The 13,353-nt window shown below is 39.3% G+C and overlaps 1 protein-coding gene across 1 annotated transcript; it reads left to right on the top strand.

The window, feature by feature from the left end:
* Window positions 1-11,376: 11,376 nt before the first annotated feature.
* On the top strand, window positions 11,377-12,768 carry LOC141829941 (uncharacterized). Its single transcript, XM_074717408.1, has one exon. The coding sequence runs from the start codon at window positions 11,377-11,379 to the stop codon at window positions 12,766-12,768; it is 1,392 nt and encodes a 463-aa protein (XP_074573509.1).
* Window positions 12,769-13,353: the final 585 nt, after the last annotated feature.

The following is a 13,353-nucleotide window of genomic DNA, read 5'->3' as shown; positions in this document are numbered from 1 at the left end:
CAAACCCTTAAGGAATATTTTTTGATTATGTCAAAGGGGGAGAGATAAAAGAGTTTTTTTCACGTTAAAAGATTTGTTTCAAGTTTAAAATTTTTTTAAGCTCAATAATGTTTTAAGTTAAAAAGAACTTGAAATATTGTTTAAACTTGAAATATTCTCAAAATATTAAGTTCAGGGGGAGTGAATTAAAAATATATTAATTCAGGGGGAGACCTGATTAAGGGGGAGTTGAACACTTAGTTGAACACTTCATGCATATTTTAGTTTTCTTAACTTATTATTTTAATGTTACTTAAATTAATTTAACTTAACTTGAAACCTTAAGTTGTCATAATCAAAAAGGGGGAGATTATTGGTGCAGGGAGCACCAAACGATCGAACCTTAGTTTTGATAATGACATTAGGTTCATGTTAAGTGTGTTGTTGAGCTAACTATGTTGATCCAAGTGTGTAGGGAGCACAAGTTTGAGCAAAGTCCTAGTGAAAACTAGGCACTAGAAAGACCTGATCTGGAGGATCAGGCTGAAGACTTGGCAGAGTCAAAGCACCAGGTGAAGTATGGGATGGTCTGGAGGACCGAATTGCAGTAAGAAGTCTGGGCTGGTTAGGAGGACTGAGTCGTAGCAGAAATCTGGGCTGGTCTGAAGGATCGAGTCGCAACAGAAGACTGGGCTGGTCAAGAGGACTGAGCCGTAGCACAAATCCTGGGGGCTGAGGATAGAACCGAGCAAAAGTCTAACGAGTCAGGATGACTCAATTAGCAAAAGGTAAATTCTCCTGAAGAGGAGTGGGTCAGGACGCATTCCCAAGGGGAACAGTAGGCGTCGGTTTAACCTAGGGTCTCACTGGAGAATTGAAGTTAAGACCCAGAGAAAGTTCTAGGAACTAGCTCTAATAAATGATTAAATTTTCATGTTATTTTGGCTAACATTTTATGCAGGGTTGGAAAAATTGAACAATGCAGACTCCGAGCAAACTTGTCCAGAAAATGCTGTTGGAGTCGACTTGAGTCAAAACTCGAGTCGACTTGATCCTAGTCAGCTGTCTCGGACGTCAGCGCAGTTCGGGATTTCTCCACGCGAGACTCGAGTCGATCGGAGATGACGTTGGAGTCGACTTGGCGCAGCAAATCTTATCAGCAGACTCCACGTCAGACTAGAGTCGACTTGAGATAACACTCGAGTCGACCCGATAGCTCGGATAACGCAGCGAAGAGGAAAAGTTATCAGGAAGGCTCCACGTCGGATTGGAGTCGACTTGAGTCGAGGCTTGAGTCGACCTGAAGACACAGTCACAGCGGAGGAACAGGATCGAAGCTGAGCTGGAGTCGACTTGAGATAGGGTTTGAGTCAACTTGTGTCCTGTATAAAAGAACAGTTCGACCAGCAGCCAAGAACAACAATTTCTAACAATTCCCACGTGTACTTTGTTGAGACGTCGGTGCCCCTAGCATTCCCGTGCAACCCTAGAGTCGCCGCTACGCCGAATTCACAACGAAAAGAAGATCAAGCAAGATTCGGCTAGTTTTGTTTGGTAACAAGTATTTAATTTGTCTATTCTTATTGTTATCGATCTTGTGGTTTTGTAATCGTTCAACTTGTATCCGTGAGGAACAAGTTTATTTAGTGGATTGCCCGCAGTAAACGGTCAAAGACCGTGAGCCTTGGAGTAGCAGCCTTGGGCTGTGAACCAAGTAACTGATTGTGTCTGTGCTTGTTTTTTACATTACCTTTGGTTAATCGCTTCCGCATAATATTCTACTCGCTTCCGCAAGTTTACTTTCGTAAATCAAAAATCGGTTGAAAAGCGGAATGCGCTATTCACCCCCCTCTAGCGCGTTATATCGATCCTACAGAAACGGTAAATCACGATTTTAGTGACGGATTAGCAATGGAGATTTAATTCCGTCGCTAATCTAGCGACGGAATTAAATATTCCGTCGCTAATCCAGCGATGGAATTAAATATTCCGTCGCTAGTTAGCGACGGAATGAAATCTTCGTCACTAAATTAGGGTTTCCGCTATAATAGGTTTAGCTAAATATAGCGACGAAATTAAATATCCGTCGCTATATTAGCGACGGAAAGGAAAATTCATCGCTAAATCCCATATTTAGCGACAAGATTTATTTTCGCCGCTCTGTCCGTCGTTAATTCAGGGTTTCATTGACGATTCAGTGATGGATTAATGACGGAACCTTATATCCGTCGCTATTTTTAGCGATGAAAATAAATTTTCGTTGCTACATTAACCATTAGCGATGGACGATTAATTCTATCGCTAAAAATAGTGACAGAAATATATTTCGTCGCTATTTCTGTCGCTATTACGTACGTGGTTTTTTTGTGGTGTAGGACTTCCATCCACGTGCCTAACATTCGATCCTCCATAACCTATTAGGACTTCTCACATTTGCCTAATATCTAGTCCTCCGTAACCTGTTAGGACTTCTACCGTATGCCAAATGTATGATCCTCCATGATCCACTTAGACTTTGTTGGGTTGCAAGGGTGCAAACATAGTCCCACATCTAAAGCACATGGAAAAGATCATGGATTTAAAAGGATGGAAGATATCTCCATTGGAATGAGGCCTTTTGGGGAGAACCCAAGAACAAAGCCATGAGGGCTTAGGCCCAAAGTGGACAATATCATGTCATTGTGGAGATACGAACATTCTTTTGGACCCAACAAGTGGTATCAGAGCAAGACCGCTCTTCACCGGACTAACCGCTGATTGAGCCATGATCCAGATCTAACCATGTGGTTTGAACCTTAAACAAAGGAAGTGGGTGCTCCCGTATCTGAATCAAGAGGACCAGACACCAGGTGAGAAGTCCTAGTAGGTCGGGTGGACAAACAGGCAAAAAGTCCTAGTTGCGGCTAGGTGGAAGTCCTAGTAGGTCAGGTGGACCGAGGGGCAAAAAGTCCTGGTGGGTCGAGGATTCAGACCGGGGGGCATGTGGTCCTTTGTTTGAGGGGGGGATTGTTGGGTTGCAAGGGTGCAAACATAGTCCCACATCTAAAGCACATGGAAAAGATCATGGGTTTAAAAGGATGGAAGATATCTCCATTGGAATGAGGCCTTTTGGGGAGAGCCCAAGAACAAAGCCATGAGGGCTTAGGCCCAAAGTGGACAATATCATGTCATTGTGGAGATACGAACATTCTTTTGGACCCAACAGACTTCACCCATCTTGTGCCAAGTGTTCAATCCTCCATGATCCACTTAGAATTCACTCATCTTGTGCCAAGTGTCTGATCATCTATAACTTACTTGGACTTCGACCTTGCCAACTCTTATAGACTTCTGACTATCAAATATTTGGTCAACCGTGATCTACTTCGACTTTTTCACTTGTCAACTCCTTGTTGGACTTCTAATTACCAAGTATCCGATCAACCATGATTCACTTGGATTTCCCTCATAACTATTGAGGTTGATTGCACCAATAATCTTCCTCTTCAATAATCACCCCTTTCACTTAACATCTTAGTCAACCTTGATCAGAGGTTGATTGCACTAACACAATTGACTGAAGCTTGTTTCGGTAGATCAAAATACACTTATAAAAAAAAGACTGTGAGTGAAGCTCAATACACAACCCAAGCCAACAAAAAAAAAATCATCTACTAGAAGCTATCATTCTTGTGATTCAAGAGGTATCAAAATGAATGAATTTAGAACTTCTAGCAATGATTAGTGTCTGTAAATTATTGAATTATTGTTAAGACAAGAACTTATAAGAGGTTTTTCTACCACTGAAAGATTTCTAAAAAGAAAGACAGTAGTAGACTCATGTTGAGAAGTAGGTTGTGGAGTTGGAACTTGAGGGTTCCAAATAACATAAATCTAGTTTGTCTTTTGCTTGTGTAGTAGTCTTGTATTATTTGTATTTTTCGCAGCATAGCAACAATCTAGGCAAGAACATTATGCTAAGGTGCTATTCTCCCCCTCCCCCTCTCTAACACTTAATTCAATCCTAGTTTAAGGAAAATTTTTACAAAATAATGATTAGACCAGTTGCTATGTTATATGAAGTTGAATATCAAACTATGAAATAAGTACATAAGTAGAATATGAGAGTGATAAAAATGAGAATGTTAAGGTAAATGTATGAATATAAAAGGATGGATAAGATAAAAAAAATGAGAACACTAAAAAGAAATTCTAAATTGTACCTATTGAAAAAAAAATCTTCGATAAACATTTAAGATAATATAATTATGTACTTAGGTGACCCATGTGAGAGCTTGATAGATAGACACATTAATTGAGGGAGAGAAAGTTCAGAAAAATTTGATTAATAATGATAAAATAAAATAAAAATTATTTTAATATAGACTAGCACAAAAAAATGATAAATGACATAGGAGAATGTATATAATGAATCTCATTTAATAAGATAATGAATTAATTATCCTTGTTATTATTATTTGATGGTCTTTACTAACCGTACTAATCCCTAATGCAATAATTATTCTAGCAAATTGAATGCTCTATTAATAAGGAATTTGGTTGCCAGCCAGAGTTATACGTCCAAGTCAACTCAGCAACTTGTTTTATCCATGTGGTGCCAAAATTTGATAATGCTATCACAGAATCATAGAGATGTGATTGAGATTGGAACAAACAAAATCCATTAATTTGTTATCTGCAGTCTCGTGTCCCTTATGCAGGCATTGGGTGGCTACTGTGGCCTGCAAAAAACTGTGGGACGATGTGACTGAGATTGGAACAATTTCCCTTCACTGTGCAACTCTACACAATGCTTTTATTCCAAATTTGCTTTGGTGCTTATCGAACAGCAGCTCGTACAGTATCGTTGATGTAAGAGTTGTTAACATGCATGGGATTCCCATTCCGGGTTGCTGGAATATATTCACTCGAGTGGATGAGAAATCAACGGGCGCTTGAGCAGCTGCGGACTAAATCAATCAGTCTTCACGTGATTTTCCATCCAAAAATTTATTCGTTTAACAAGAACAACACTTGCAATGTGATGCCATACGTTTTTATGAAATTTGGGATGGGCAAAACATTCCGCACAGTTAGTTCTTTTTACATATAATAAATGTATACACTCTTGGTTTTTTTTTTTTTATTTTTTTGCTATTAAGAACTAAACAAACCGTCAAACTTGCTTCAAAACTACTAATTACATGTTTTTAAAAGTTTTTGACTAATCTAATTACAAGTTTCATGAACAACAAATAAAACCAGAAATTTATTTATTTTTGTCTAAATGTATATATATATAACCTAGTTTTTTGAATTAATAATGACAATTGTATTAATTTGCCACATCATCTTGTCAGCATGGAGGAACAAAGAACCCATACTGCCGGTTCTTTTCAGATCAGTTATGCCGAGCACATTGCTCCTTTAGCTCAGCCAGTCTTTGTTGAAGTTTGGCGAGCCTGGATGGTTTATTTATCAGATTGTACCTATAAAATTTTAGAGAGCAAAATACAATTCCTCATCGTCTAAATTGGAAGTTCATTGAGAACCCTCATATTAGTAGGGGTCCTAGATTCTCTACGACAAGTTATCATGGATGATTGTATTACCACGATTTGCTTAACATTCTAGGAAATGGCAGTGGCAATGGAGGGTGTGGCTCTCACAAATTATTTTAGCGAAGGACTCATGAAAGTGGCGTTGTATTATGTTGGGAAGGAACGAGTACTCATCAATCAATCTTTGAAATTGGTGAACCACCCTATATGTCTGAAGCATTCATTATTCAACATCCACTTATTTGATTATTCTTCCTTGCCTCGTACTGGTACAAATGCAAAAGACAAGATATATTGGTACAAAAAAATATTGGGTGCAATTTATAGCCAGATATGACTTCGATACCCATGCCTTAACCATTCTAGAACTAGTAAAAGATATTACACACATAAAAGATGTATTTTTATTGATCAATGACACCTAAGATAATTCCTTTTATTTTGACTTATATCCAAGGCCCATTTTGTTATAAACAACTCATTGATTTCTAAGAATCTAGGTACTTGAAATTTATGTAAAACATTCTATGTTTTTTGTCAAGCCTTCTATTAATTATAGTCTTAAAGAAGAGTTCTCTTCCTCAAGTCTCTCAACTTGCGATGAGTTTCCTTCTTGATCATTGTAGTAAAGGCCAAGGAAGTATCCATCCTTATGTTAGTGTCAGCCCTTAGTGCCAATTCGGATTGAGTGAGATTCGAGTTGGACTCAAGTCAAATCGAATCCATTAAGAGGGTTACATGATCATCATGCATGAGTTAATATGGTATTAATTCTCTCATCATTAAGAGGGTTGCATGAGCATCATTAAGAGGGTTGCATGATCATCATGCATGGCATGCTGTAATACCCGCAATTTTCCTACAATGATTCCTAGATATTATGGATGAAAGCCTAAGTTATGAGGGAAATTTGACAGAAATGCTAAGTAGACCTTAAATTGAAGGGATAGAACCCTAAAGAGACCAAAAGGAAGGGTATGTCCTAAATGGGTCTATGGGTTAATGTTTTCATAATGGGCCTTTCCCTTATGTGGGCTTGGCCAATGACAAAAGAAATGGAAATGGGTTTAATGAAATGGGTAACATGTAATGGGCTTTCTTATGTGGGCTTTGCCAAAAGAAAAAGAAAAAAAATGTGGAGGTGCCAAGGATTGAACCTTGGACCTAATGAAAAGCAAGCCTTAGGAAGTGTATGAGATAACCATATGTGCTAGTAAGTTTTCTTATTAGAGACATAAGGGGAAATAAATTTAAATGAGAGATGACATCACTCTCATTTAATGAAAGGGGTTACAAATGCAAGATTTAAACTCTTTTTCCTTTTTATTTTCTTCCTCAACGAAAATATTGATTACTTTGGCCGAAAATTCATGGATTAAGTGGTGGAGTTAGCTTCATCATGAAGTGGGGGTTATAGAGAATAAAGAAGGGATTTATTAAGCTTAAAGGGAGGAGTTACAATGAACAAAATGCAACTCCTTTTTCTATTTTCTTGTCCTCACCGAAAATAAGTTTTTCTCCTTCATTTTCCTTTCTTTTCTTGAGTGTAGCCGAAGGCTTCAAGAGGGAGGGGAGGTTACATGAAAGGAGTTAAGAAAAGGGGGGTTACTTAAGGTGAGTTAAGAGAGGGAGTTATAACCTTAATTTCTTTTCTCCTCATTGTATTTGGTTTCTCTCATTCTTGTTGCCGAGATCTCTTTTCTCCTTCTTTCTTTTCATTCTTGGCCGAGCACTTTTGAAGCTCTCCTTCATCCACACGGTTCCCAAGGAGGTGGAGCTAGGAAGAAAGCTTGGAGGCATTAGGGAAAGCAAAAAGGAAGTAAGGGTTTTCAAGGTTTTCTTTTCCTCTTCCTTCTTTCTTTCTTGTCTCTTTTGGCCGAGAGGTCTTGAAGGCCTTTCTTCCTCCACAAAGCTCACAAGGCAAGGGCTAGGGATTTAAAGAAAAGCTTGGAGGATCTAGGAGAAACAAGGAAGAACTAAGGACTTCAAGTACAAAAGGGGTTTTCATTTTCCTTTAGGGTATAAAATTCTCTAAAGACCAAGGTAAGTCTCCCCTCACCTTGCAACATAATTGCTCTAAGATGTATTCATGGGATTTGTAATTTGTTTTATGTTATTGTTGATAAACCATGATGGAAATGCTATGATGTGATTCGGCCAAGAGTAGTTTAAAGGCTTAAGTTATGTTTTATTGAAAAAAAAAACATGAGAACCTTCTTGCATGATTCGGTCAAAAACATGTTAGGGTTTAGAGGATGACTTTTGAACTCAATTCATGGTCTTATATGTTTTAAAATGTTTTCCTATCATGAACTAGGGTTTTGTGGTTAGTTTTAAAGTTAACTAAAGGAAACTCTAAATTGAAGTTTCGGCCATGATAGATCATGAGACCTAGGTGATGGTTTAAAAGCTTAGTTTTGGTCTAATGCATGTGTAATGAACTCTTATAATGATGTATGATGTTTTAGAGGTTATTTGGTTAAATCTAACCCATGTTTTGCAAGCTTGATATTTTAGGGGTTTAGGTTTTCGGCCACATGGTGGTTTAAGGGTTTCAAAGCCATGTTTTGAACAAGCTTTGTTAAACCAATGATATATGATGATGCCATAGAATGAATTAGCCTTTATGTGTTTAAAGAACCTAGGGTTTTCCCATGAAGGTAGGTTTCGGCCATGAAGAGATCTAGGGTTAACAATGCCCTAGGGTTAAAGGTGGCATATGTTAGTTATTATGTGTTAGGGTTCAATTGGTTACCATGCTTTAAACCATGTTGCATACCCTAATGTTTCGGCCAAACAAAGAGTTAGGGTTTAATTTATGCTATGAACCTAACTAGGGTTTCAAGTATGAGTTATGATGGTTAAAGCTTATGTGGTTAAATTTTAACCTAGGTTTTCCTATATGTAAGTTTCGGCCACATGATGATAACTAAGGAAGAGTTGGGTTTTAAACTTAACTATAGTTACAAACCCTAGTTAATGATGTATCATGATAAGATAATGTATAGAGGGTTTATGGTTGGGTAGATGTTAAGAGGTTACATTGTAAAGGAAACCTAAAGTTGGCCAACCTTATAAGAATTAGGATTTTGGTTGAATAAGGGTTTCATGATGTTAATGTTGATGTTATGTGTTATCTCATGCCAAGGCTTAATAATGAGATTATGATATGATATAACATGCGATATGAATGAAATGAATTGATGCTTGAATGTTCACCATGAAATGATGAAGAAATGTTAAGGAACATTCATGATGAAAAAGAAAAAAAGCATGTAAACATGTTTTTACTTTAATGCATGGCTTGTACCGGACCTTGAAGTACGTAAGTGAAGGTGGTCCAAGGGATGGGCTCCAATACGCCCTAGGTCGAAGTACGGGTGAAGACCTCGGTCGAAGGACGGGTGAAGACCTAGTTCCCTAGTGGGTTCGGGATTTGCTACCCCGGGTCTATTTAGGGATGCGCGCAAAATAATGAATGAATGGGTACAAGCCGGGGACCCCAAACAATGTTGATTATGTTTATCTATTATGATAATAAGTTTTCAAAGGCATTTTCATCATTTTATATGCATATGATTTTAATGTTAAGGTGAAAGAATGTTTATGTGCTTTATGCAAATGATAATGTGTTTCCATGCTTATGTGTTTATTATGTGATATAATGTTATGCTTGAAGTGACGATTGGTTTTTGGTGAGTAGGAAAGGAGCTTACTAAGCCTTGTGCTTATAGTTTTCTTTCTTATGTTGCAGAGCCAAATAGAAGTCACTAAGCAATGGGAGGCAGCAGGAAAGGGCTGACTGTGATGTGTGTGGTAGTGACGTGACAGAGTTCCTGGCAATATGAAATTTTATACTTGCATGTTGAATGTTTGGATTGTTTATGTTGAATGTTTGGTTTGAAAAACTTGATATGCTAAGATGTTTTAATTAGAACTTAATATCTAGACAATACATGCATAATAAGTTTTATTTATCACATATGAAATCACTGCCATGTTATAGATTTTATGTTTTCCGCTGCGAAGTTTTGTGGTTTTTCGTATGTGATTAATTGTATGAATGAATGAAAACATTTAGTTGTACTCATGGTTATCTCATGCTTGATCCTATATTCGTTGACCTTGGTTATTGTTCTTAGATTCGTTTCTATCCTTGATCCGATATCGTGATTATTACTGGTATAGTTCTCTTCTTATGATAGCTTAGATTACTAGGACCTATATACTCATGCTTATTGATTAGCCTGGTAGGTGTAAATGACTATGAAATGAACATCTCATCATGACGCGAAATAACGATTGTAAATCCCAATGATGTGGGTCTATCGTGTCTATAGTTGGCCTGTAGTAGTATATTGATATAGGTGGTTATGACCCTACTTCCATCATATTGATGGCGACTGTATGGCAGTGTACGCAGTCGATGGCTGTATGGCAGTGTACGCAGCCGAGTCGATGATCTGATCCCGACACCGGTTAGGGGTGGTACTCGGAGAGTATTAGAGGACAGATATCGGCCATAGGATATGGGATCACCGGACGCGGAGCACTGATCCCTCGATTTGGATCACCGGACTACTTTGTTGTAGGGCGCGGAGTACTGATCCCCCGATGCCGGCCATACCCAGTCTCAGATGCTTGCACGAGTGCTGTAGCGTGTGGGGCAGTTGCATCATGCATACGCATATCATATGCATGTTATATATATGTATTGGACCATACTGATCCTGCATTTGATTGCTTATCTGTTTGATTCTTGATTGTTGCATTTGGTTTGACATGTCATTCATATGATTCATTACATGAGACTATTTTATTTACTTACTAACTGCAGAGTTATATTTGATATCTTGCTGAATTGTGGTATGTATCGTTCTTATCTTTACCTACTTCGTCATGCACGATTTGTTTCTATATTACCCACTGAGTTTTGTACTCACCTCTTTGGACCCTGGGATTTTTCTGTCTTCCCAGGTAACAGGTAGGAGCTTACAGATGATGCCAGGGATCTGCCAGCTACGCCATCTCACACGAAGACCATTTCTGTGTGTGTGTGTGGACGTGGTTGGAGTATATTCTTAGTACTATGGATGTAGTTGGTTACTTTCTACACTAATGGATCTCCGATTGTGTTTTGGTGTTTTTCGAAACTAGAGCATGTTGCTTACTAGTGATTTCATAGTTATGCTTGTTATGTTTCCGCTTACGCATTCTGGTTTTTGGTACATGTATTGGGTTGATTGCATGTGGCCGTGTAGGCCTTATAAGTAGAGTTCATTAATTGTTATGTTTATTGGTATGTGTATGATTGGACGTGTAGTCCATATGTCCGGCCGCATGTGGCCGATGTATATTCATGTTTGTATTCAGGGAATTGTCAGCGATACTGGGGAGGTGCTGTCGAAATTTTTCGGACGGCTATCTCCCGGGTCGTGACAATTGAATGGTATCAGAGCATGTTTTACGATCAGTTTTCTCGGAATTAATTGTGCATTCGGGATTTTACCGTTGGATTTATTACGTAATTGTAGTATTCATAAGTAGCATTTCATTGTATGTTTATTAGGTTAAGTGTTTAGGTTAGAATTTTATCACATTAGTTTAGGGTTTAATTTTCGGATTTGTCGTTGCTTGATCACCTGCGTTTCGTTTTTCATGACTTTACGATCTTTTTCTGTTGGAGTTTATGTGTCGTTGTTTCTTAGGATTTGTCTTTGTATCGTTTTGTTACTTGTTCCAGTTGTGAGATGGATATGGCATGGCAAAGATCTCCCGGCAATTATCTGTAAGTATTTTGGTATATTTCCTTAGTTCATTAGAGTTTATATTGGTTTTATAACAGATACAACATATTATGGCCCCTACACCCCGAGGACGTGGTCGACCGCCGAGACAACCTGCTAGGTCTGAAGAGCCGGATATTATCGAGGAGGAGAGGGAATTACAAGATCAGGACCGTGATGCCCCTATTGGAGAGCAGAGTCCTCCGGCTCAGGTGATTCCTCCCGTTAGGCCTACGTCTGCTCTGACTGACAAAAGTCGTATTATGACCTTGGCCAAGTCGGCCAAGGAACGCTTTACACTCTTTCACGGAGGAGATGATCCGTGGAAGGCTCGATCGTGGATGGAGAACTTACTAGATACTTATGACTATATGGATTGTACGGACGCAGAGAAGGTCGGATTGGCTACTTACCATCTACGAGATGAGGCTCTTACATGGTGGAAGACACAGAAGATCGTATTGGGAGAGCGGGGAGTGACATGGACCTCTTTCAGGGAGGCATTCGAGAGAGAATTTTTCCCCGCAACTTTTCGCAAGGCACGCCGACAGGAGTTCTTGAGTCTGAAGCAAGGAGAGAGATCAGTTACGGAATATAACTCTGAATTTAAGAAACTTTCAGAGTTCTGTCCACAACTGGTGGCGCAGGACGAGGATCGGATGGACCAGTTTATGCAGGGCCTCGCTGCATACATTCGAGACAGGATGTCAGGGTCTTCTATCAGCTCGTACAGAGAGGCCTTAGATCGGGCTCTAGCCATCGAATTAACTCGACAGCAAATATCTAAAGAGAAAGAGAAAGAGGTTGGAAAGCCGAATGCACAAGGTAAGACGAAGAGTCAGGACTCCCAACCGATTGCTCAGAAGCGACAAAGGATTGAACAATCGTCTGGAGGGCAGTCCCGTAGTACTTCATATTCGGGTCAGAGAGATCAGAATAGGAAGTGTAATCGCTGCGGATCACGTAGTCATATGATAGGTGATTGCCCACTGGATCAACCTATCTGCTATTATTGCAAACTTCCGGGACATACGGTCAGGGATTGTACTCTGAAGGCTCAATTGGAGTCTACTGGTGCACCTTCAGGAGAACGTCCTACACAGCAGCGATCTCAGAGGACGCAGAGGCCCGGTGCACATCAGCAGCAGCGACCCCTACCATCCCAGCCACAGATGTATATGATTCAGGGGAGAGATCATGCAGCTCCACCTACCACTTTACAATATTCTACTAATCCAGAGACAGGTTATTCTACACAGCATTACGTACCAGCCGTACCTCAGGCATATATGCTACCTGCGCAGCAGCCCCAGCTTCCAGCTCCTCAGAGTCAATTTTCAACAGAATGGAGGCCTTCTACTTCTCAGCCTATTGCACCATCGTCCAGCACAGAGGTTGGACGCGTCTACACTACCACTCATGAGGAGGCACAGCGGACCGATGGATCAGTCACTCGAGGATAGGAGTTCATTTTAGGTAGTATATTTGTTGATAGATATGAGTAGGTTATATTTATCCTCGTTTATGATGTTTCTGCACTATAGTAGGTTAGTAGGAAATTTGGGGACCAAATTTTTATTAGTGGGGGAGAATGTAATATCCTAGAAAATTTTTGAGTTTGAATTAAACAATAAAAGGGTAAGCTTTAATGGGTTTGGGTTAAGTGGATTCATGATGGAAAAGAGTTCTGTCAAAACAAACGCGATGAGGAGATTCGTCTTACAGAGACGAATCAAACGAAACTAGATTGGCTCGAACCAGAGGTCGTTTGGTTAGTGAACCAAACGAACCGAGATTGAACCAAATTGAACCAAGTTGGTTTGGTCCGTGCTGGGAGAGGTTTTGACAACATAAACCAGATGAAAAGGTTCGTCTCGCGAAGACGAATCCAACAAAACTGATTTGAGTCAAATCGGAGGTCGTTTGGTTAGTGAACCAAGTGAACCAAAGTTGAACCTGGTTCGCTACAGTAACTGGTTCAATGATTTTAATAAATCTTAAGTTTCTAATTGGGTTTAGCCGATAAAAACTAGGTTTAACGGATTAAT

Source organism: Curcuma longa, chromosome 5, assembly GCF_044706935.1.
Source record: "Curcuma longa cultivar G26 ecotype Majalengka, Jawa Barat chromosome 5, ITB_CL_G26_1.1, whole genome shotgun sequence".
Lineage (NCBI taxonomy): Eukaryota > Viridiplantae > Streptophyta > Magnoliopsida > Zingiberales > Zingiberaceae > Curcuma > Curcuma longa.
The sequence above is the reverse complement of the archived record's forward strand: the minus strand, read 5'-3'. Positions and strand labels throughout refer to the sequence as shown.

What these genes read in the sequence shown, in the direction of transcription:
- LOC141829941 (XM_074717408.1), top strand. Translation starts at nt 11,377, where the DNA reads ATGGCCCCTACACCCCGAGGACGTGGTCGACCGCCGAGACAACCTGCT.